The 24,891-nt window shown below is 46.1% G+C and overlaps 1 protein-coding gene across 1 annotated transcript in view; it reads right to left on the bottom strand.

The window, feature by feature from the left end:
• Nucleotides 1-637: 637 nt before the first annotated feature.
• The window catches only part of CRACR2B (calcium release activated channel regulator 2B), a 39,245-nt gene continuing 14,991 nt past the window's right edge, over nt 638-24,891 (bottom strand). The window contains exons 4-19 of the mRNA XM_072337848.1: nt 24,325-24,436; nt 22,208-22,376; nt 20,382-20,528; nt 19,953-20,043; nt 19,729-19,821; nt 16,726-16,913; nt 15,942-16,013; nt 15,384-15,438; nt 11,843-11,922; nt 8,451-8,745; nt 8,129-8,270; nt 7,284-7,365; nt 5,130-5,244; nt 3,691-3,798; nt 3,061-3,137; nt 638-2,056 (exon numbers count right to left, since the gene is read on the bottom strand). Coding sequence (XP_072193949.1) covers nt 1,975-2,056; nt 3,061-3,137; nt 3,691-3,798; nt 5,130-5,244; nt 7,284-7,365; nt 8,129-8,270; nt 8,451-8,745; nt 11,843-11,922; nt 15,384-15,438; nt 15,942-16,013; nt 16,726-16,913; nt 19,729-19,821; nt 19,953-20,043; nt 20,382-20,528; nt 22,208-22,376; nt 24,325-24,436 — 1,908 coding nt within the window. The 3' untranslated portion in view covers nt 638-1,974. The remainder of the gene's footprint in view (nt 2,057-3,060; nt 3,138-3,690; nt 3,799-5,129; nt 5,245-7,283; nt 7,366-8,128; nt 8,271-8,450; nt 8,746-11,842; nt 11,923-15,383; nt 15,439-15,941; nt 16,014-16,725; nt 16,914-19,728; nt 19,822-19,952; nt 20,044-20,381; nt 20,529-22,207; nt 22,377-24,324; nt 24,437-24,891) is intronic.

Raw genomic sequence — 24,891 nt, forward strand, 5'->3', positions numbered from 1 at the left:
TGAAATAAATATAGAGTACGAGGACTAAGAGCTATGAAACTCCTAACTGGTGAACATGAGTGTTATTAAATATGTCTGGTTCTGTAAGCATAGATACAGGGAGAGAGTGTGCCATGTTTGAAGGCTCTGGTGAAGCATGTCCTTAGTTCCCCCTGCTCTGCCTTCCCTGATCATCCAGATTCTAGCTGCTTTAAAGAGAAAAGAGACAACAGCAGATGAATTGCTCCTCTGGAAACAAGGGTTTCTCATTCACTCTCTCCTTGCTTGTTACTTAGAAGTCTCCTATACATACCACCACCAGGAACAGACTTCTCAACCCTTCCTGAGCACTACATGCTGCAGCAGGCAACTTCATCAAGTGAGGCTGAATCTCTTGCAACTCCTGAAAAAAAATTCAACACAACTGTTTGCAAGACAGTATTTCTTTATTGCCTGCACACTGCTCGCCCGCTAAGAAAACAGCCTTAAGACTGTACATTGAGAACAAGCAATCAACCAACCAACCAACCCAACCAATCAAGCAAAAACAAACAAAACTAAACACGTGGTAGTTCTTCCTGTAGCAGTATGACAGTGCGGAGGAAGGTAATTACCACATACCGTATGGTACCCGTGTGCCAGGTGTATTTTACTTCTTGATCTTCCATGTGTTTTTTTACACAGTGAGGGAGCGGCACATTCAAACCATGTTAGCAGATAAGATACAGCACTCATCTGCTGCTGCAGCTCCCAAAGTCCTTGCAAACACTAGCAGTTTCAGTGGCAGCACACTGCTGATGCTTACCCCTAAGCTCAAAACCAGCAGCCCTAGTTTCTTCAGAGACCTCTTGTAACGTACTGCTTCCTGGTCAGTTTGTGCAGTTAAGTCCACCAGCTGTACAACAGCAAGAATCACAGTCAGCAGTAAGTACTAAGCAGACACTTAGCGCTTTTGGCTATTCCTTTCAGTCAGGAACCTGGCTCTTCCAGAGAGAAGCTTCCCCTTCCCTACCAGAAGGGAATGGCACTGGGAGGAACCATGGAAAGACTGTGTAATGCAGCAGGTGACTCAGAACACTTTTCCTGCATGGAATATTCCCAGAGAAATTTGTGCAGTAAACAGATATTTGGAACCAGAGTAATCACCTTATCCCATGAGAGGAAAGAGTGGATAAATACAGGCCTATGCATTTATGTACCCACTGCAGCTGAGGCAGCCGCCTCATGCTTCCAGCCCAAGTACATTTCAAAGCACTGCTGTCAGGCCAGCAGGGTGGGATCTGTGCATATTTCAGTACTGCGGATACATCCACTCCTAACTGCTGAAGACCTTCAGGAAAGAATAAAAGAATGGGAGGAAACAGGCAGCATTCAGCCTTGAAACAGGCTACACATGGCCCCAACAGATACAGCACAGCTCCCACAACAGGTTATGGAACAGCAATACGTGCCAGCACAACAGTTGCCTGCGAGTCCCAAGGCAACTGCTCTGTGTTCTGTGAACAGTACAAGGAGAGTAGCTAGGTTCATTAGGGTAACGGTGAAGAAAGCCAGTGGGATGAATGGTTTGAGCAGTTCATGCTATATCCACACATGGAATCAGTTACCCACAATGTTGGCAAGTCAAACCAGATTTCCCACCAAGTACAGAGCCTGATCCAGATCTTACAAGCACAGGCAAAGGCTTCTCTATCTACCTCAGCAGGCTGTCAGCTGGACTTTGCTGTTCAAAAACAAAGATGCTGCTGCCGAATTCCCCCAAGAGATCAGAGGCCCCCAATGACCACGGCTGGACATGCGGGTAGGGAAGGGAACAGTTCAGATCATATGCACATTCTGCCCTGATTTAGTGCCTTGAAATTCCCAGATGGGGAAAAGTTGCAGCTTCCCTGAACCTCTGCAGATCAGATACCATCAGATTCAACTTGCTCAGAAGGAATCCCAGCTTCATGAAACGATGCAGACACTTGGCTCTTGCCGACATACTGATGCTCCTTATGTGCAGCACCCTTTCCTCCTGACATCTTCCAGCTGCAGGGCGTTCTCCCTCTGCCTGTCCTCTTGTGCTGTCAGCAACCTGAAACAAGCAGCACAGATCAAGAACTAAATCGAACTACTCAGCTCTTCCTGCAGTGGCACCTGACTGTGCCCTTCGCTCTCCCATCAGCCTGTTTAGGATCATAAAAAGTGATCAGGCTGTCTCTGACAGCTGAACAAGATAAACCACACACAGAAAATGAGTGTGAATTTCCAAGGAAACAGAAAGGAACTGAACATGGGCAAGAGGGGGCGGCCTGGTGTACTCAGAACACCAGACTGGACACAAGTGGCCTGCGACTTGTTTCCAAGCTCCAGAACTGATGGTAGAACCTCAGGCTGCTCACTTCACTTCTCTGAGCAATGCCTGGCAGCAGCAGGGTAATAAAACAAGCTGAAAGCACGTGCTATGGGAGACAAGATTTATCTACTTAAATCACCACAGTTAATAAACAGCTAAGTCCTGCTGTGAGCTTAACAAAGGTGATACAGCAGGAGGGGGAGGGATAAAAGAAAACAAAAAGGATATTTTTCTTATAAGATTTCAAAGACTAAAAAAAAAAAACCAAAACAAAAACACAAGTTCTTTTGAAAAACTAAAAATCTTAATGCAAACTTCCTTCTGCTTTATAATGTGTTTTATCCTTCCTTGTCCTCAGCAATAAAAATATTACTTCCAAAACATCGCGTTCTGCATGGATGAACCGCTCCCTAGAGAAGCGTGTAGATTTCAAATAGAAAATGGCAGCTTCAAATCTGGGATAGCACACAAAGTTTTGTGATGAAATATTCAAGTTAAACTCTTGATCTTTCAGCAGCCAGCTCTGCCAGAGGAAGACTTGCATGTGATGACGTCCAGCCTATGCTCCAGCCACAGAAGACAGGGCTGTGGAGTCAGTGTGGAAGAACCTATTGCTCCAGGTCTTTTCACTGACACAGCAGAAAGTCAGCCTCTGACAGCATTTCTTCTTATCCATCCCCTAGGAGCCCACCAGTGAACTGTAGCTGGGGAAATACCCCAGAGTGACTGTTCCCATCACTGACCTGGCCATGTGCAGCATGGGCTCCATGATGTTGTAGCCAGTCATAGCACTGCACTCATAGAAGACAGCCTTGTATTCCTGCCAAAGAACACAGTAAGCACCAATGTCAGCTGCCAGCTTTCCCCCAGCATTTATCCACACCCCCAGGCACTGACCCACCTTGCCACCAGAAACTCTAATGACAGCATATGTGGGCAGCAATGTAGCTGCTACTGCTGTACCCACCTTACCAGAACATGAGATGCATTTTCAGCAACTGAAGGCCCAGACAGAATGTCCAGAAGGTAACAAGTGGGAGGTATTTAGGAAGAAACACCATCCTTTTGGGATAAGCAGACCACCTTACCTTTGTCTTGCTAAGTCCAAAAGATGGGGAAAACTTCTGAAACCCTTCCCACAGGGTCCTCAGGGATGAGAGGATAAAGGTAGCAGCAGGCACACAAACAGAGGCAGCAAGGGAGGAAAGCAGGGCAGGTACCAGAGGAACATTGGTACATGCTTGTATCAGAGTGAGGGCTGAGAGAGAAAGCACCATACTGGGAAATGGCTTCAAGAAGAGCCCTCCACCAGTCCAGCTCTCAGCTGGAGGGAGGCTGTAGAGCAAGTGAAGCAGGAGAGCACAGAGACACACCTTTGCCAGCCTTTCTCCCTCCACCTTGGGTACACTCCGGGTCTCTCTCCCTGAGGCATCCATTTTATTTCCAAGCAGAAAAACCACAGCTCCATCCTCAATGCCCTCCTGCAAAAGAAACAGAGCAAAACACCCGAGAGACTCCACTGAGGGACAGAAATTCTCGGAGCAGGTCCTGCTCCAGATCATACAAAACAAGAGCACTGCCACTGACTTCAGTGGCAGCAGGATTAGGGTCCATGAAGGAACTGCTTTTTAAGCTCATTTAAGGGCCATTCCTCAAGCAGCCCCAGGGATTTGTGCAAGGAAGCTTAAACCATGGGAATCTATCTCAAACGGTTGGTGTGCACAGCCAGGATGCTGAGAGAGGAAAGGCACGGAACAAGTTCTTCTCTGGAAAATAAGAAGACAAAAGAAAAGTCCAACAGCTTAATGGGGCAAACTACATTTAAGACTAGGCAGGACTTCTTCGGTTAAAACTTTTTTGGTGTCTATGTGATTCTATTCATCTGATGTACTATCCTAAGCTCAATCATCACTTTGTGAAAGGCACTATAAGTGGTGAAGCAGTTTTCAGTGCTGACACAGGGTCTCTGCACTACCACCTGATATTCCTAGGCAACTCCTGGAGCCCATTACCTTAGCTGAAACTCCCCTTATGTTCCACTAGGGTGTCATCACAGTAAGGCTGCAGAATAAGGCTTAAGTTATCTCCATATTTGACTGTTCTGGAGGACTTAAAATACCTGAACAGCCAAGGTTTCAAAGCAAGAGAAAAAAAAAAATCTAAGATGAAAGAAAGAAAAGATGAGAAATGATTAAAGTTACACATTCTGGGTGCTTTGTTTTCCTGTGTGCTCAGTTTAACCCTCTGGAATGGAGCCTGATTTCCAGAGGCTAGTTTTGACACATCTTAACCTTTGATCTTTTGAAGTCTAGAGAAACAGATAAGCTTTTTTTTTCCTTGCCCAGCAGGCCTGTGAAATTTACAGCACTAGAAACCTCCGAACTATGCTTATTCTTTCCATTTAAGATGTGTTTTCTGACACTCAACATGATCTCAAAGCAAAACCACTCCTGACACTTTCCCTGCAACTCTCAGCCAGTTGTATACAATGCTATTTAAACTACAGGTGTGACAGCTGCTGTTTGGTGATGTTGCCGGCACATACCAGCTACTCACACATACCACTGTTTTGGCAGGTTCCACTACTTTCTGCCATCTCTCCTCATTTAATGGGCTTCCACCACACTGTCAACAAGCCCCTGGTTCCATACACACTACCACGGGCAGTATTAACATCTGCTTTGTGCATCCATCTCCCCAGTGACCTCTTGAGGCCTCCAGGAACATTGATCCCAGACAGAACATCAGAGCAAGACCAGAGCAAGGCATGGGCAGCTCTGCCAGCAATAGAAAGCCGAAGCCCCGCTCTCACCTGGACGCTGCTCATCCAGTTCCGCACTGCCATGAAGGAGCACTCGGCCGTAATGTCGTACATCACCAGAATCCCATCTGCCTTCCGGAAATACTGCTTGGTGATACTCCGGAACCTGAGCCCCAGCAAAACCAAAGGCACTCTCAGAACCACGATGGTGTAATGACACAAAACAGAACATGATCATCTGACTTCTAGTGCTCCCTACAAGGCCTGGCAGCCCCTGTGCATGAGATGCATCCCTTGGAGCTGGCGTATAGACAATCCAGTTAAAACCTTGGGCTTTTCAGAGCCCATCTGTGCAGCAGGCCAGGCAGCCATGAGTAAAGAGTGTTTCCAGACACATGGCGCTTAGAAAGCAGGACCTTTCTAAGTCAGGAGGAAAGAAGCACTGAATAGCCTGCTTAGGTGAGGTAGAAAAAGGTAATTGCCTGTAAGAAAGGAAATGGATGGAAAACAAACAAACAAAAAACCATGAACTTGTTTCTACAGTCTGGAAGAATCTGCAGATTAAGCTGTAGCACAGAACAAACTAGGTGCATAATGTCTGCCCTGGTGCTGCTAAAACTGCAATTAAGATCTCATGCTAAAATAGATAACGAAGGTTTGTAGGTTAGTCTGAAAGGTTTTGGCTGCAATTAAGATCTCAGCGTCAATACAGTCCACTCCCAATTTTAAATCTATAAAGCAATTCTGTCATACATAAATTCAGATGTTAGAAACGATTCCCAGGTGAAACACCCACCAGACACCTACACTGCCCTGTGGGCTCCTGCTGGAACCACAGACTTGTATTTTGGGAATAAATCCCAATTTAAAACAAACAAATAACCACTTAAGACCCCTAAGCAGTTTGTCATAAGGCCATGTTGTCATATTGCCTTCAAACTGATGGAAATAAATGCAACATCAGTGCCAAAATCCCACCAGACAGCTGTGAATTTCCACCCCGTGCAGGCTAACAAGCACTCTTATTAAGAGCCAAGAAAACCTGAAGCTAGTAGTGACCCTCCTGAACTCCTCAGCTGATTGCCTGAAGGCTGTACTGTCTCACTACACCCAGAGCATGCCATTCTGGCAGCTATTCCAACTGAGAAAGCACAGACTGTGTCTTTGGCAGTCAAGACACACCTCTGGAAATACAGGACATGCTAAATGCTCCAGAAAAGAATGTCAAATACAGCATGAACCAGACTCTGGGGAATCACTAAGGGGTTGTCCCTGCACAAAAAATTCCTCTGTTATAGGATATCCACTTGTACACATCCAGTTAGAAGTAATTCATCTCTTTCTAGCAGTAAGGAAAGTTTTGGTTTCTTCCTACTCAGTATTAGCTGCGAGCCAAGTTCTTTCTTCCAAGTACACACCTAAGACTTGCTAATACTTCAGAGGCAAACTTCCTTTCTGCAGAGACGAATACTGTGAGTTTGGCCTCTGATGCCACCTGGTCTCAAAGAAGCGTCTCATTTAGTGTCATGAAAACTTCCTGATGGGCTACAGCACTAAAAAAAAGACACACAACAGAGTAGTTTTTTGAAACACAAATCCCAATCTCTTCAGCATGAACTTGGAGTTTGGAAAGGTTTGCCATGCAATACAAAACCCTACTTTGTGCATTTCCCAGAAGCCTGTGTGATCCAGCTGACTGAGGCAGGCAGTGTCCCTACTCTCTTGGCACAACTCAGGATTTTAATATTTCCATGACTTCAGCTGCCTCCTCAAGGCTTGGTCCTGCACCATATTTAGCATTAAATACCCTATACTTATTTTTGCCAGCCTCTATGGTTGACGACCTCCTTGAAAATACCTCTGAACCTAAGCTTCAAAGTACGTTCTAAATAAAGCATAAATCACATGAGGTTGTGGTAGGCCTTCATTTCTAGTAGTACTGCAGATGAACGTTAAGTGTGTCCTCTGTTTCTTTGATCTTCTCCAACAGTGCTGATGGCATCATCTTGTGATGGCCCATGTTTTTAGAAGTAGAGGATTTCAAGTGAGGAGCCATCACCAAAAACTACATTGTCTCTCTGCCAAGAATTATCACTTCCACAAGTCTATGAGCAGAGATATATCCAGGGGCATGGCACTCCTTGCCCCATCCTTCTCTTTTTTACACTGAGCCTAGCAGCAGGAAATGCTCACATAATTGTTTACCTTTCCTGTCCAGCTGTATCCCATAGCTGTAAAGCAACTTGAGTGTTGTCTACCATCAGACTCTTCACCTGGTAATCAATACCTGTCAGGGAGGTAACAAGAAAAAGATCAACACTAGTGCAGGGGAACTGCCAGATTGACTCAAAGCTGGAAGAGGCACCACCGTAAAAGAACTGCAGGGATTAGAAGGGACATCAAGAGATCATCAAGCCCAACCTTCTGTTAAAGTAGATACCCTACAATAGATCATTCAGGTAGGCATCCAGACGGGTCTTGAATATCTCCAGAGAAGGAGACTCCACAGCCTCTCTGGGCAACCTGTTCCAGTGCTCCATCACCTCCTCCTTACTGTAAAGATGTTCTTCTGCATGTTTGTACGAAACTTCATATGTTCAAATTTAAGGCCATTACTCCTTGTCCTATTGCTACGCACCACTGAGAAGAGCCTGGACTCATCTGTTTGTCTCCCACCCCCCATTAGATATTTATAGACATTTATCAGATCCCCCATCAGTCTTCTTCAGGCTGAACAGACTGAGGTTACTCAGCCTTCCCTCATAAGGGAGATGCTCCAGGCCCTTTATCATCTTTGTGATCCACCACTGGACTCCTAGGGGATTCCTGCCTTTTTTGAACTGGGGAGCCCAGAATTGGACACAGCACTTCAAATGCAGTCTCACCACGGTTGAGCAGAGGGGAAGGATAACAACCTGAATGAAGGTTGAGGAGGTAAAGAGCTAGAAGGTGTCTGGGCTAATGTGTCAGAAAAGAAAATGAAAACAACCCCTTCCAGACCAAGTTCCTCACCCCTCTCAGTCAGATGAGTCTGGATCCCAATTTCTTACCGATAGTCGCATTGAGATCAGCCAAGAACCTGCCGTAGCAGAAGCGATGGATGAAGGAACTCTTACCAACACCCGAGTTCCCCACAAACACAACTTTGAAGATACGATCTGGGGAACAACTGGCAGGTTCCAGCACCTGGAGCTACAATGGAAGAAAGAGCTGCAGTTTATAAAAGCCCAGCCACAGTCTGTGGTATGATTTGGGTATTAAAATCACAAAAAAACCCCACAAAATGTACTACAAATCTATGGAGCTGCAGTCACACGGGAAAAGCCCCCACCAGCAGGTGTCTGAGGCTGTGCACTATGTAAACAGACTCACCCTGGTTTCAGTGCCAACTGGCTGCCCTCTAGGAGACAGTGGAGCATCATCCAACCCATCGGCATTTTTTCTACAGTCAGCGTCACTCTTCAAAGCCACCTTCAGCCTCTCAGCATCTGCTCCCACTGACCACTTCTCTTGGTCTCTGTTCTTCTCTCCAAAGTTCATGCTGCCTCCTTCTCCTGTCTTCAGCCACATCCCATTGCCTGAGAAGTACTTGCAGTTCTTCCTGTTGGGTTCTTCCATTGCCGTATCCATTGGGAAGGTGACAGGAAGGTCAGCAGAGGCCAGTTGTCTGTATTGAAGCCCACAGGCACCACAGTGGTGTTCAGAAGCGGGAGAAGAGAAGGAGGAGGGGGTTGCAAATTCCCAAACACCCAGCACGATTCAGTCAGTGCATACGCAACACTCGCAGGAATGTTACCTCATGCATTTGCTCCCTGTGACTAAGGCATCAGCAACACCCCTGAGAGAAAAGAGCTCCCTGGAGCTACGCTGTGCTCACGTGCTGACATGAATTTCCTTCATTTAAACAGAAATTTCCCACATTTGGGATTTTTTCAAGGATTCTTTGTAATCTGCTTTTCCCAGTACTGAAAAATCATAGCATATCCAAGGTTGGAAAAGACCTAAAAGATCATCCAGTCCAACCGTTCACCTATTACTACTAGCTCCCACTAAACCATGTCCCTCAATACAACATCTGGTCTTTCCTTGAACACACCCAGGGTCGGTGACTCCACCACCTCCCTGGGCAGTCCATTCCAGTGCCACCCTTTCTGAGAAGTAATACTTCCTAATGTCCAACCTGAATCTCCCCTGCCGTAACTTGAAACCATTCCCTCTCATCCTATCACTAATGACATGAGAGAAGACGCCGACCCCCAGCTCACCACAACCCCCCTTCAGAAAGTTATAGAGAGCTATAAGGTCTGAGCCTCTTCTTCTACAGGCTGAACAATCCCAGCTCCCTCAGCCGCTCCTCATAAGGCCTGTGCTCCAGGCCCCTCACCAGCTTTGTTGCCCTGCTCTGAATGCATTCCAGGGCCTCCACGTCTTTCTTGCAGTGAGGGGCCCAAAACTGGACACAGTACTGGAGGTGAGGCCTCACCAGTGCTGAGTACAGGGGGACAATTACCTCTCTGCTCCTGCTGGCAACACTATTTCTGATGCAAGCCAGGATGCCATTGGCCTTATTGGCCACCTGGGCACACTGTCAGCTCATGTTCGAGCATCAATCAGTACCCCCAGGATCAATGAGACAGAGTATACAGAGTATACAGAGTATACAGAGTATACAGAGTATACAGAGTATACAGAGTATACAGAGTATACAGAGTATACAGAGTATACAGAGTATACAGAGTATACAGAGTATACAGAGTATACAGAGTATACAGAGTATACAGAGTATACAGAGTATACAGAGTATACAGAGTATACAGAGTATACAGAGTATACAGAGTATACAGAGTATACAGAGTATACAGAGTATACAGAGTATACAGAGTATACAGAGTATACAGAGTATACAGAGTATACAGAGTATACAGAGTATACAGAGTATACAGAGTATACAGAGTATACAGAGTATACAGAGTATACAGAGTATACAGAGTATACAGAGTATACAGAGGTGGCAGCAGGAAAAAACAGATTTAAAAGTACGATGCTAAAACAGATAACAAAGGTTTGTAGGTTAGTCAGAGAGGTTTTGGCTGCAGGAAGGTGAGGGCTGTCTGTTCACCCATCCGAGGCTGCATGCAGCAAGCATGCACGTTACTGCCCTCTGCTGACGGTCTCGCCTGCCACAGGCGTACAAACTGCAGCGAGTACATTGGCTCAGGGCGCTTGAGCTGACCGCACAAACAAGGCCCTTACACAGCTCAGCAGTGGTACATGGTAAGCAGAGGACCAGACCTCAAAAGACAGCTAGAACAGCAAATTCAAACTACTGCAATCATGGCCAAGAAGCAAGGAATTGTCTCCAGTCTGCCTTGGCTTTGTGCAGTAAAAGAACTAGAAGAGAGTGAGAAGACTCACAACTCAAAGGTTTTATCCATCAGAGACCTCCAATACTTTTGCTGGCTGCCAGATCCCATTTGGAAGAAGAGACCAAAGACTTACTGCAGTCAGTCTGCACAGAAGCAGCACATCCCACCTCTCTAAGCAATGTTTTTTCCCCTTTGCTACTAGTGCAGGAATCAAGGCAACAACTCTCTGGTGGCTACACCTCACCAAGCCTGCATTTTTTTCTGTTAGATGGTGTTCACATCCCTGGCCGTCCTCCCTGCCTCTGCTCCACATGCCAGGTCAGAGCTGAGCAGCTGGGACCTCTCCCTGTGCAGCACAGACAGATGCATCCTCAGGGCTCAGGCTCTGGGGATCAGTTCCCATCTCCCAGGGCCAGCAGAATTAGCAGCAATAAGGGGATGAGCCTCAAAAGCCTCTTCGAGGAAGAAGAAAAAAAGAGAAAAAAGGGATACAAGCACAAGACTTTCTGAAGTGATTTCACCTCTGATGCAGTTTATTCGTGTCTCAAGCAATGTGGTATGACAGCACTGAGACAGAGAACCAACAAATACTCTCCTGCCAGACTTCTCTTCTTATTAAGCCTTTCTGTTTGGTTTGTGCCAGTAGCCACTAGCAGCATCTTTGCAAGAAATAGCTGGTCAGTAGCTGGTCTTTCTGAAGAACTAGGCTTTTGGCCAATACAGGCATGTATGGCATATAGTTCAATAAGGGCTGATGCTTAATGCCAAGCAGAGCTGAGGCAAGCATGCATACGTGGCTGTTGAAAACACTGCACTGTCTGCATATAGCAGCAAAGAAAAGCATCGGCCACACAGATAAGGTTGTCTGTCCTGCCTAGCCAGAAGGCCTGGTGTGTCAGGTGAGCATTTGCAGAGGTATGGAGGCGGATGGGCAGGACGGACCCACCTGGAGCTGGGCCTTCTCCTCGAGGCTTTCAGCTGCAGGAGAGAACACCAGCCTTGTGCAAGTCCTGCCCTCTCCCATGCCCCAGGGACACAAGCTCTGGCACAAGGCACCAACAGACAGTTTCTGCCTGAGGAGGAACAGCACACCTGGGAGATGATCCAAGCATTTTAACAGAGCTGCCTGGCTCTGAGGCAGACCACTTGCCTACTGTCCAACAAACACTCCTAGATGAGGGCCAGCACCACAGGAAAGCTCACCCACAGCAGCATCCTTAGTTTCAAGCTAAGCCCACAGCACCTCATGCCAGCAGTCTAACTTCATCTCCCCCGTGTTCCCACAGACAGACAGATAGCACTTAGGCATGGAACCAGACAAGGGACACAGTTTGACTGACAGAGTGTTCCAGCGGGCACAGAATGACACCACGGACACAACACAGATGCCCATCTAACCGTTTGACTGGTTTGTCGTCCAGCAGGTAACTGCCTAGCACTGACCCTTTCTTCAAGAGGGGCTTTTTGCTCTGAGGTGCCTGGAAGTTGAAAAGAGAAAGGTTGAAGAATGTCATTACAGCCCAGGAACCTGGCCAGCCCCAGTTCAACTTGCAATGGAGACACAGGGCTGGAGCCCCACAGGCAAGGCTCAAACAGAGGCAAGCGCAGGATTTGCTCTTCAGCTCATTCACGTGATACAAGAAAGCACTGCTGACGCTGCTTTCCCCTTTGCAATAAAGCAATTCAACAATGTTGGTGACCTGAACTGTAGACTTCCTCTGCCAGCCAAAGCTTTTATTTCTGTGGCTTGTTTGCTACAGTGATACACAGCTGATTGTCTTTCCCCACCATCTTTTTATTATGATAATGTTAAGTGAGAGAGTGAATCTCTCCCCTCCTGGTACTCACCCATAGCTGCACATATGCCAAAGGGAAGAAAGGGGACTGTTCTGCAATGGGCAATGTACAGGCTCTGCTTTACACATATATCCTCCCACACACCTTCCTCTTACTTACCTTCCTACAGCCATCGCTCTCCAGCTTTCCAGAGAAGGATAAGGAGCAACTCCCTCACAACACTGTACCTCTAGATTCAGCAGCTTTCCTGGTGTTCTCAGCACCAAAGCCAACAATTTGCTGAGACCACACAAAAAAGCCTGAGGCAGAGGGGCAGCTGACCCACCAACCCTCCTAACTCCATGCCAAAGCCTAGTCCCCTCTGTCACATACAAGCTGATTAATTGCTCATGCCTCCAAAAAAACACGAAGTAAGAGTTTGGTCAACATCAGTGTCAGGCTACGTATAGACCAGCCAACCAATGGTTCTGCTGCAGAGATGGGAGAAGAAGCTTTCAGGGTTTGTGCTGAGACCAGCAGGTTCCCTCAAAAAGCACTCTAGAGCCACAGAAACGAGGAAATCATATTACAGCCCACTGGATCTGCAGCAAAGTCACAACCTTCGAGCCACCTACAGAACAAAGGGACTCCCAGGCAATCTGCTACTGCACCACTTACTGAAAGAGGAAGCAGCCTACAGGGTACATACCTGGGAATAAAGGAGAAACAACGGGGGCATTTTGCCATCGGTTCTGCCACGCTTTATTGGCCTGCCAGGTTTATGGAACGTTTGACTTTTCATAGCAATGATACAGGGACAGACATAACATTGCAGATGTACAACACGTGATGACAAGGATTCCACAGCAAGAACAGCATGTATGCAAGCATTTTGAATGGGACAGAAAATACAAGCATCTTCTGGTTTACCGGTGGAATACAAACGTATGTTCAGCATAATCAACGTTCCCAAACACTCTTTGTGATGAGCAGATGTGAGATATGCTCATCCAGGGCAAGACCTCTATCAAACTGCAGCACATGAGGATAACTCCATAGCCCAACGGGTGCAAAATGGAACATCCAAAAGCAGTTTGCATGCAGGCAGAAGTAGCCACATGTTGCTATGTATGACCGAGCCACCAGGGCAAAGGTGTGCCCCATGCCACGAGGCCAGGTCTGCCCACCTAGGCAGAAGCTCTTATGAAGAGCAAGGCATTGAGCTGGGCACTGAGAAGTGCAAAGGAGCAGCAGTCAGCTTGCTGTCAGCCATGTGCAGCCCAACTCCTCCTTCCAATCATTTCAGTCTTTGCTATGAAAGAATCACTGTTTGTCACAACCTCATTTCACAGAAATAACACAACCCTTCCCAACATTAACAGAGGATACTAAGGCCTTAGGTTTCCTTTTAGCTTGTGAAAGCACTCATGCTGTCTGCCAGACATCGTGTTACCCGCTGGTGATACACAGCAGAAGGCTGGACTCTCTTTTTTGCTGCTGTAGGAAGGATTGCTATTTCCTCTCCCTCTTACAGCCTGAAGAGCAGCTCTTCTGCAGGTACATTGCAACAGTAGCTTTCCTAAAGACTGAAACAAGAACAGCAAACAAGAGGTCCTAGCTGGCAAAGGAAAAAAAACTTATTCCAGCGCAGACCTCATCTGCCCAGCATTATGCTGCCAGATCAGCAAAGGTGGCAGTGGGAGTTTAACCTGCTGCTTGATCCCTATTGCCAGTACAGAAAGGAGAAAGTGGCTTCTCTATACTACAGCTTTCTGCAAGGCCCTCTCCTGAGTCTACCTGCAGCAGACACGTTTCAGAGCAGCCACGAGTGGGTTCTAACAGGGAAAAGGAGAAGAGAGAAGCAGCAGACAAACTTCACACACAGAGGCACATACCTGAAACATGGTCTCCATGGGACACCCACCCACCCAAAGGAACCCAAATGCTGAGGCACTGCACACAAAAGGAGGAGAATACACCATTTTCTTTGCTAGCTTGCACTCGGCTCTGTTAAAGAGTGACTGTGTTTATAGTTTTCCAAGAGGAAGCTCTAGCACACATGCATGCACAAACACACACAGCAGTACTAAGAAAGAAATATATATCCTTCCATTTTCAGAAACACAGCCACACAAGCACACGCACACACAGCTCATTTTGATCCGTAACAGTTACAGAAGCTATTTCCTACAGCCACCTCTCTGCTTGAAGATGAATTCCAGCCTCTCCCCAGTAGGTTCTCCTCAGTAGGGTATTTTGTCTCCTTTCTGGGCACCTTCCCTGCACTGCTCTTTGCATTCCCTTACAGACCAGCCTGAAGGTCTGTCCCAGAGTTCTGCTGCGTCTCATCACTGCAGGACAGCTAATTCCAGATCTGTGAAGGGAGCATGGTGGCAGAGCAAGGAAAGGCACATGGTAGCAGGGATGGGTCCAAGGCAGGTACAGAGCAGCCTTAACAGTGACTTTTGTTAACAAAAAGACTTCTTCATGAACAAACAATAACAACAACAACAAAAAAAATCACATTTGTACTTGCCTTGGAAGCTATGAAAGGCCCAAAATGGTACTGACTGTCCTGGACATTTCCCAGAGCCCTTAATGTACAGGGGCCCACTGCTTTCCCCTAGCCCTGTGATCCATGACTCACTGCTGCGCTCTCCCTGCAGTAATGGGGAGCTTCCCCCAAGGAATCTCTGAAAACATCCTCTACAAGCTCAAAGGGTCTGAAAAACTCTCAGACTCTCCCATGCCCTGCCACCCTGACTCAGCTGGCAGCACATCTGGGAGTTCACCTTCCTCACCAGCCGGCTGCCAGGACTCATGCAGCTTCACTCCCCACCTTGCAGGTGCCCAATACTGGCTAAAGAGCACAAGCCCAGCACATGCAGTAGGCAGCACCCGCTGCAGCTCTGCACACAGCTGCATTACAGTCCCAAACTAACATGCCTTGGGTTACAGCCAGGCAGCTGGCAAGAGCAACCAGCAGAGTTTGTCTCTGGCACAAGCAGAGGGGTGCCACAAAGTCTGTTTTAAGCACTACACCAGGCCTTGTGAGGTCACGTCATTGTCCCCCGTGGATGTGAGAGGCCCCCAAGTGGTGACAGCAACAGCAGCAGATGAAAGGAGGGTGGTTGGGAATTAGGATTTTCTTTCTTAGACTAACCGGCTTCTTGGCTTCAAAAGTATCACGTTCGTCTCGAAGCTTCTTGTTCATCTCTCTGCTCCAAAGAAAGACACACGAGAGAGAAAACGAAGCCCTCATTGAAAATGGGATAAAAACCAACATTTGAAAGCTAGATGGAAAGGCAGCTAAGGGCACAAATGAAGATATCCTGAAATGTTGGCTATGTTGGGATTTCCACATATCCCAGTTAACAGGCAGCAGGGAAGACTAAATTCCTTCCCAGAGGAATTACTCAGTAAAATAGCACAGAGTCTGCGCCCTGCTGGAGCTGGCCAAATAGCACAACTCTATCTGGGCCTAGAAAAATAAGCAGTGTGTGAATGCTGCTTGAATGCACTCCCGCAGCACTGAGACCTCAGCACTGCCTATGAAGCTGGGAATGAGCTTCACTAAAAAGGCCAACTCTCCACTTCTACTCCCAAACTGACCATTGACCATGCCAGCTATTCAGATGGCCTCCAACAAGAAGCAGGATCTGGTCCAACTCTGTCCCTTATGTGCCCAAGGGTCTGACATCTGCCCCAGTCCTGTTCTTACCTGAGGAGCTCCAGCTGCCGAAGGAGGCTTTGTTTCTCTTTTTGCATGTTTTTGGAGACTCTGAACACATCCCTAAGTGAAGAGTTAAAAATAAATAAATAAATAAAATCAATGGGAGACAAAATGCAAAAATCCCTTTCTCAGGAACACCCGCAATATTCACAAAGCTGAAGGTCTGCCCTATGCCAGGAGGACTCAGAGGAAGGAGCACTAGTTTTACTCCAGGACACCCAAGTTTTACTCCAGCTCTCCTGCTCTCCTCTAGCATGAGGGCAGACAATCCACTTTCCACTTTCACATGTCAGTTTCCCCAGCTGTTAGAGATGCGAAGGATGCTCACTATCATCTGGAACCAAAACATCCCCATGTTGCAGCAATGTATTACGAGATAAAGCCCATGAACAGGAACACGAATGATTAGCATAGAATTTGTAGGAACTTCACAGAGGCAGAGATGAACTAGAAATTAGGAGGAGAAGAACTCTCTAGCCTGAGGAACAACTGCAATTTTTACAGTAATTTTAAAGCCAGCTATCAACAAACATACTCATTTTCCACTACAGGCAAGTGAGAGGTAGCAATAGCACCACATATATCAACACCATATATACCAACACCACCACTGCAATGTTACTTCTCTTCCTCAAGAGGAGACAGGCAGTTGTCTGAGAAAACCACAGCTGCTAATTATGAATCTTATTCTTTAACTACTTGCACACCTTTCCTTCTCTGCCTGGGTTCTTGCTCTGACAGCCCACACAGCTGCTTCCCTCTCCATTCCCACCTGTCCTTCTGCTCTTGCTCATTCTGGGCCTCTTTCTGCAGCTTCTGCAGTTGTCCCTTGACAGCTTCTAGCTCCCATTTGCTTTTCTCCAGCTCCTCCAGCAGGTTTTCATTCAGGTGCCGGAGCCTTTCATTCTGTACACGGGTCTCCAGCTGCTCTGAGTTCAGAGACTGTAGCTGACGTTCCAGCTGCAAAAGGAGATGAGGAGTTAAATAGAGAAAGAAAGGGTTCTGAGCTACAATCATGACTATAAAAACAGACTGAAAGAAGGGAGGAAAACACAGCTTAGGGCTACAAGACCACCAGAGGTGTCGAGAAGGTAAACTGGAAGCAATTATTTCTCACCAGTGCTAGCACCAAGGAGCAAGCAGTGCTGTTAGTCAGGCTGAGGAAGTGCTTCAGGCAGCGTAGAAATCAAAGTGCAAATGAAAGTCATATGAGAATGGAAAAAATTTGGGTTTGACCATGTCTGTTGGGAGTTAGTAAGCATAGATGTTAAAATGCATCCTCAGGTTTAGGGACTACCTGAGCCCATGGCAGCTGAAAAAGGGATGCATCAAGGTGCTGGGGTATGTCACACTACCCATATACAGAAAATTAAGTGACCTGGTTATCTTCACTCTTGTTGGAGACAGAACTTCGGGCTAGAGGGGTTGTTTAAATGCCACTGGGGCACAGCTCCCCACAAGGCACCAGCACAAACAACAGGCCTAACTTCAAAAGTTTGAAGTCTGCTCCCTGTACTCAGCTAGCAATGTGATCAATTGCAAATGCCTGGCATAGGCTGGGAAAGAGACAAAGACAGATGCAACAGCAAATTCACTTGCCTCAGATGAGTAGGGAATCACTAATATTTCAGTGTCCAGTCAACCATATTTGCTAACCCAAGGCCCTCTGCTGAATTTGGTGCTATGAAGAAATGGCAGTACACACTATGTGAACTCAGTTTCCAGTCACTTGAGCTGAATGGACCATTTGTTCTCAAAAGTTCTGCACATACAAGCATGTTTAGCCCTTTAAATACCACATGGGACAACTTCTTAAACACAAAGAGGGAACGTTAGGTAAAGGCATAGGGACAAGAGATTCCACCAAGGGGCAGTGGGTATGAGAGCCACGTATGCTTTAAGCACATCTTTTCTGCTCCTTCAAGTAGACTCTCAAAGGGAAAGTAAAAGAAACATACTGTGACACAAGGCGAAGTGCTTTTCTCTTTCCTGCCCTGCTCTCTGCAAACATGCATGTACAAAAGTCATGAACGGAGCTCACCTTTCCCACGTTCCTTGAAATACCTGCCCTACATGTCTTCCCACACCAACTACAAGCACACATCATGCTCAGCTTTGACTCGAGGGTTCCAACCCTTTGGACATCATGGAATATTTTAGCACAAACACATACGCTGAGCAGTCAAGCTCAGAGTAAGAAACAGTAACACCAGCCCACAGCGTCTGGGTCTTTCAATAAGCCAGAAGATGGGATTTAAATAAAGCATGTGCTCCTCCCTGAGAATTCTCAGAATCTCAGAGAACTCTGGTTTTAAGTTGTCTGTACACTGCAATGATACAGCAGAGAAGCGCAGTCACAATACTGAGTTCCACCACAAGAGGGACCTGGTTGCCCATGTAACTCGGTATGAGCCTTAGGAGACAGAGACGTCAGAAATGCTCAGCTGAATGAGTGTCCATGAAGTCCCATACACTGCCCTGACCCACAGCAAGAAGAGATGCTAATTAGGAAGAGCATGCCTAGATAGCCACTATGGTCTACACCTCCAGCATCAGTAGTTCTTGGATTAGAGATGATAGAATCTACATACCTAACTTTTTCCTCCTTTCAATATGCATATGAGTCTGCTGTCTATTAGTATGTCCAATCTGTTTTGGAAGTGCTGATTCACAACCTCCTGTGGCAAAATTTCTAGCTCACTAATCCACACAAGTACAATCTTTGAGATTAATCTTCTGCTTGCTTTGTTGAGTATCCTTCATGTTGTTGCAGGATTTGAGGAATAACGGTTACACGTGGATCTTATCCACAACCATCCCAAATCTGTAAAGCGCTGTTATAATTTCCCTCAGTCTCCTCCACTCCAAAATTCGGTTTAAGCTTTCCTAGTTTCTCTTCCTAAAGCAAATGCTCCACTTCCTTAGTTATTTCAGCAATCTGTACCTTTATTTCTCATATTGGAGTTAGAAGAGACCATAACTGTGCAAACCAACTGAGAAAACAGCACACCAAGGCTCCGAGTAACAGGAAAATGATACTCTCTACCTTATTCTCATTACCATTCCTCATGGCATCCGAAGTTTTATTGGCTTTTCCAGCTGCTACACAATGAGCTGTTGAGTTCAGAGCACTTCTGTTTCATCCTCACCACAGCTAGCTATTCAACTTGGATACCTTCAGCCACCAGAACCTTCCAGGTACCTCCCATGACTTGTTTCTGCAGCAGTCACATTTCAGTTTTCCAGAAAGGAAAGACATCCAAAATGGATCACCGTGTACAAACGTACATGCTGGGGACAGACAAGCCAATGGAAAATTTCTGCTTTGATCTTTTCATTGATTGATCAATCAATTAGTCGTTAGGTACTGAAATGCAAGTATGCAGTACACACAGCTCAAAGCTTCAGGGAACTGTTCCCTCTGGGTTATTTTAGAGCAGCCAGAAAAAATAAACTATTTGGCTCTTGCATATCTATACACAGCTTTCCTACACTCCGCAGAAGGCTCCAAACTCACAATTTCCAAATCTTTACCTCATTTTCTTCGCCAAATTAAGTTATTGTACAAGAGAAATGCAAAGCAGATGAGAAAATGAGGGCCAGAATGTTCACAGGAGGACATTGCCATTGCAGACAAACTAACCCACCTTCAGAGATGGGCAAAATTAGGCTGGCTAATACTGTCAGCAGATGAAAACCACCCCCAGCCAGAAAAAGTCTTTATAGAAAGACAGTAGAAGAGGGTGCACTTCAGAAAGGCTTTGTGCTCTGTTACCTTCTTTTGCCGATAGAGGATTTTCTCCAGCTCTTGCTCTTTGCTGTGCAGTTCCTTTTGGAGCAGGTTACTCCTGTTGTGTCTCAGTGCTTCCTGCAAAGATTAAGATACACAGCTATGCACACAACACCCAGCACAGTTAAGAGCTACTCCTTAACCAGATGAGCCACCCTCCCTGCTTTATACCACAGAAAGTTTGACTCGGGCCAAGAGAGATGAGGTACCTGGCAGATTAACCTTTCCCTTTCTGCTTTGATCTGTTGCTCCATTTCTTCATAAAGGCACCTGACTTCCCGATCATGGTCCGTCTCCTTCCTACAAAAGGAAAGGTGCATACATATCACAGGAGAGAAGGAGAATGCAGAAAGAAAACAGGAGAGAAGGGTGCAAGGAGAGTCCTACTAAGAGCTGTGTGGCATTGCCAAAAAGTTACTTCAGTTGTTTTTTTTCCCCCGCAATATCAAATGTTATGGGTGTGTGCTGCTGCAAAACAAACCTCTGGCAATCAGGTCAAGATAAACAGTCATCTACAGAAAAATCTCCGTGTCCTGTAACCCAGCCTCCCCTGGCACTCGAGGCAGAATATAACACATGCAATTTCATCCAAATATCAGCTGTTTCCAGACAGTAAATAACGATGACATTCTCCTTACCGCTTCAATGCCTGCTCCATAGACTCCTTTTCATGATTCACCTCCCTGATGTACGATGAAACACGCAACAGAAACTCCTCAAAATTGGCTAGGAGCTCCGGACGCTCCTTTCGTAGCCGGACCCAAAGATCCCGAACCTCACTAGGACTGGAGCAAGCAGACAGGAGAGAAAGAAAGCACATGAGTTTGTGTCACCTTCTGGATTGTTACTCCAATTCCAGCATGCACTCAGGGGAGGGCAGACTGCCCTTGTCCTGTCACCTCCTCCATTACACCATACAGCAAAGAGGTTAAAATAAACTGCGAGGTTAAAACAGAGGAGATCATCTGAAAGACAAAAAGAGTCACCTAGGAAACAAATCTGGAATGATCATTTTCCAAGTATTCAGTAAAAAGGCATTTTGTGTCTAAACTAAGATTGGAAGAGATGAACATTCAGGAAACTCTCACAGCCCGGGGATTTCAGCACACATCACACAGATGTCACCCTCACACAGTCGCTGCACTAGTGGATGCTACTGCCATTCCCTGTGTGTTCATCTAGCAAGTTTGGAAACTAAGTCACAAACTGAAGGAGCAATTTTTTCATGGTGCTACATTATGGATAATGTAACAGTGAAGATCAGATTCAGTAGCAAAACAGCAAAGATCAGATTCCTCCTCCACTTCTTATTAGCTTCTGTTTTCTGTTAATTCTTAGTAACAGCTGCATTAGCACAAAGGCATGACAGCAGCCTCTGGACTCATTGTATAAAACTGCCAAAATGAGAATAAGACTTAACAGACTTAAAGACCGGATGCTTCACAAATTGTTGTAAATAGCAGAGGCCTCTTAGCCAAAACAATCATATGGCTTTCACAGTGTCACTCCACCATTTGCAGAGTTAATTTTTTCTTCCAAAGTTGTTCAGCATTAAAAGAAGTGTGCAGGTGCTTTGCATCACAATGAACGTGAGACAGCACAGCCTGTTTCATGACAGATGCAGCTCCGCAAATAGCCAAGTCCTTTGCTCTCAGCTTCTGTCTCCAATCCTGACCATTTCCCACCCCAGGGCTGCTCGCAGCAAACTGATACCAGCTGCTGTTCTATGAAGTCTGGAAATAAAACACAAACGTCACCAGCACCAAAACCCCACAGCCACACAGGCTGTTGGACCACCCCATCTCCAACACATTTGCATCAGTAAGAAGCAACCATGGAAAATCTTTCACTTAGGGAGGCCCTAAAAAATTCACAGCCTTGCTGCCGGATGACACCGCATCTGTAGATCCTACTGGGGCCACATGTGAGGGCAGTGATACCAAATTTCAAAGCTCTGGTGAGCATCTCCTGCTCATTTCAGCTTCCTGCTGTTTTCAAGATCAGCTCAGTCCCATGCAATCCCCTGAGCAAACATCTTTCAAGCAGAGTCTTAGAGTTAAGATTTTCCAAACATATGTGAACGGTCACAGGCCCTTTTGGAACAGACAGTACACACATCCTCCTTACCTTGTCTAACCCCCACATGCTTCTTTTCATCTGCTGCATGCAGACGAGTTTCCGTATCAATTGCTACATCTTACAGCTGTGTATGAACTTACAGTTTGGGGAACAATTTGTGAACAGCATTATGCTGAAGGTAACTTATAACTGATGAGACAAGCCAGACTTCATCACATTTGTTACCAAGCATAGAAAAAAAACAAACCCAAAAAAGCAAGAACTAAACAGTACTTCAGGAGCAAGCAGTTCAGTTCACCTCCTTGATGTTTGCTGGCACTTTCAAGTTTTGGTACTGCAAGATCAAAACAGGGTAGAGGTAAGGCCACGAGATGCCCCTACTTACTCTTCAAACACTTGGGCTGCTCCAAGCTGCTCCATCATGGAGCAGAATCGTTTCTCTTCTTCATCTGCTGGGTCCATGTCATCTGACCAACCTGACTCAAAGGTCTCCTCGTGACTGGAGCGATCTGTCCTTCCAGCCCCTTGACACAACTCGATTCCTATTAACTTTCCTGAGGAAGAGAAGAAGAAAAAAGTTGAACTGGATGTCACTTAAAAGGCTGTTATTCAAATGGCAGCCCAAAGCAGCTCTGTGAAAAGCTGCCTGCACACTACAGTTGTAGAATACAGCTCCTAGTCAGTAAAGAGCCTCAGTTCTGACGTGTTGAGTGATGTCAGCATCCAGCCTGCAATGCTGGGACTGAAACTGGCTTCCAGCCTGACAACAAGCTGTAATGGCTCTTCTCACATCTGTGCTAAAATGACATACCACTCCCAGCCTTGGATCCTCTGCACATGAAACGTGGCATTTGGTCATTTCACTCCTGTGGAGCAATGCTATGGGGATTCAGTTGCCAATGATTCCACAAACCCCTCAGCCAGGCACTGCACAGCTCTATGTCTCAGTTTCTCAGTTCACTAAAAAAGTGTCAGAGTGATCATTACCCTTCCCTTCCTTTATGCTCCATCTGCTCTGATTTACATCCTACAGGACAGACTGCCTCTTACTGGGATTGCGGAGGGTCTGAACAAAACAAACATCCTCTGAACAGCCCTCCAGCCCCATCCCACGTACACACAAGTCTCATGCTGTAACAGTAATGCCATGAGAATTTCAGGCTACGCGAGGCATGTGACGGATAATGTGCTGCTGGGAACGAATTCTTAAAAGAAACAAATCAAGGAATCCTGCCCAAAGCACAGGCCCCATCCTGTACACTGAGGTCAGACCTTCACTAGCAGCTACCTTTCCATTCCAAAATGCACATACCTCTGAAACCTAGAAGAAACATCCCTGCCACAAGGCCAGCAGCCAAAAATGTTCAGAGCTGCTCCAAGAGGAAAATATCTGAAATCTGTTTACCTCACATCACTCAGCTCTACCATTCCTTGCCTCCAAATGTCTTTACCAAGTCCTTTCCATTAACTACATACAAAACTGTAACAAATGCTAAGGTTTTGATGCAAGCTCCTTTTTCCTTTCTGTCATCCTTTCACACTTGGTATCCAACACAGGGCAGTTTGCCTCACTGCTCCTCTTCCTCCCAGGTGATTGCAACCCCTCTGCACCCCTGACATCTGCAAGAAATCTGCCACACAAGCCCACTACAGTCCAGCATAAAACATGAGATATGCAACTGATTTATTTCCATACTGGAAGTAATGCGCACAGATGCAGAACAACAGCTTCATTTCCACTCTTAAAATGTATGCTGCACACAACTTACAGTGTGGACAGGCAGGATCAGCTCCAGCTGAAAACCTTGAGCAGTTAATTAAGGAGATGGGCTTAGATGAGGCACTTGGGATGTCTACTTTAAAAAAAAGAGTCATTATCTCCTAGAATCTGCCTCCTACAGCTTGGAAAATTGGGGTAAAAAATGATGCAAAGATGGTTTTGACACTCCAGAAGGATCTTAGATTGCTTTAAAATGAATGTTTAAAATTGCTGCTCTTTTTGTCAGTTGTGCACAAGCCTCCTGTAACCTGTCAGGGGCCATGCAACAAGCCCTCTCAAGAAGCAGAGCTGACAGCAGCACAGTTCCCAGTTTCAGTTCCTCTTCTTTGTCTCCCCCTGTACACCTTAACAAGAAGAGGTAGTATGTGCAATCTCCAGTAAGAGAGGCTGTGGGGCAAGCTCTACCAGACAGGAAGATGACAACAGACTGGAATAAGGGGACACAATGCCTCAGGACAGAGTCAGCAGTACTGCACACACATTTCTCCAGGGATACCCAAGTAAATATTTTGGTATTTGCATTTGGGGGTTGGACTCGATGATCTCTAGAGGTCCCTTCCAACCCCTACAATTCTGTGATTCTGTGATAAATACAGGGCAATGCCCCACATAACTGCTACAGCTTCAGTAGAAACACTGAGCTTTCAGCTTTCTCAATAGCATTAAAAAAAATCATGCTACAGATGGGTTTTGTCCTTCCTTTACCTCTGTGCAGTCCTTACCTAGTCCCATGCTGAACTCCACAGGTGTCAGGTATCCATTATTGTTCTGCTCCAAGCTGTCAAAAACAGTCTCCAGCTGCTCGAGGGTTAGGGGGAGCTCACTCTGAAGCCTCTGCAGACAAAAAAGAATGAACATAATGAAAACATAGCTCAAAGTCTTTCCTGTGACTACTGCCTCAACTGGCCTATGGCGATGTGCCCTTTTAGCACTGCCTCTTGGTTAGGATGAGACAGTATGACAGTACACTCTGAGCCCACCGATAAGGTTTTCAGTTAACAAGTGATCCAACCAGGAATTTGGAGAGAGCTTCTGTCTGCCTGCTGGGACTGCACCATTATTCTCACTACACAGTTAAGGAACAGAGATATGCCTTTACATTACGTGTGTAGAGCACCTAGTATGAAAGTTTTCCCCAACGAAGCTCCCAAATAACTTGAAGTACAGGAAAAAACCCACCACTGTCCATTCAAAACACAGATTTAGATAAAGCTTAACAAATATTTATTAACATAGGTATACAAAATAAGGCATTACACAACCAAAAATGAAGTGAGTCAGCAACTAAG

Source organism: Excalfactoria chinensis, chromosome 5 (assembly GCF_039878825.1).
Source record: "Excalfactoria chinensis isolate bCotChi1 chromosome 5, bCotChi1.hap2, whole genome shotgun sequence".
Taxonomy (NCBI): domain Eukaryota; kingdom Metazoa; phylum Chordata; class Aves; order Galliformes; family Phasianidae; genus Excalfactoria; species Excalfactoria chinensis.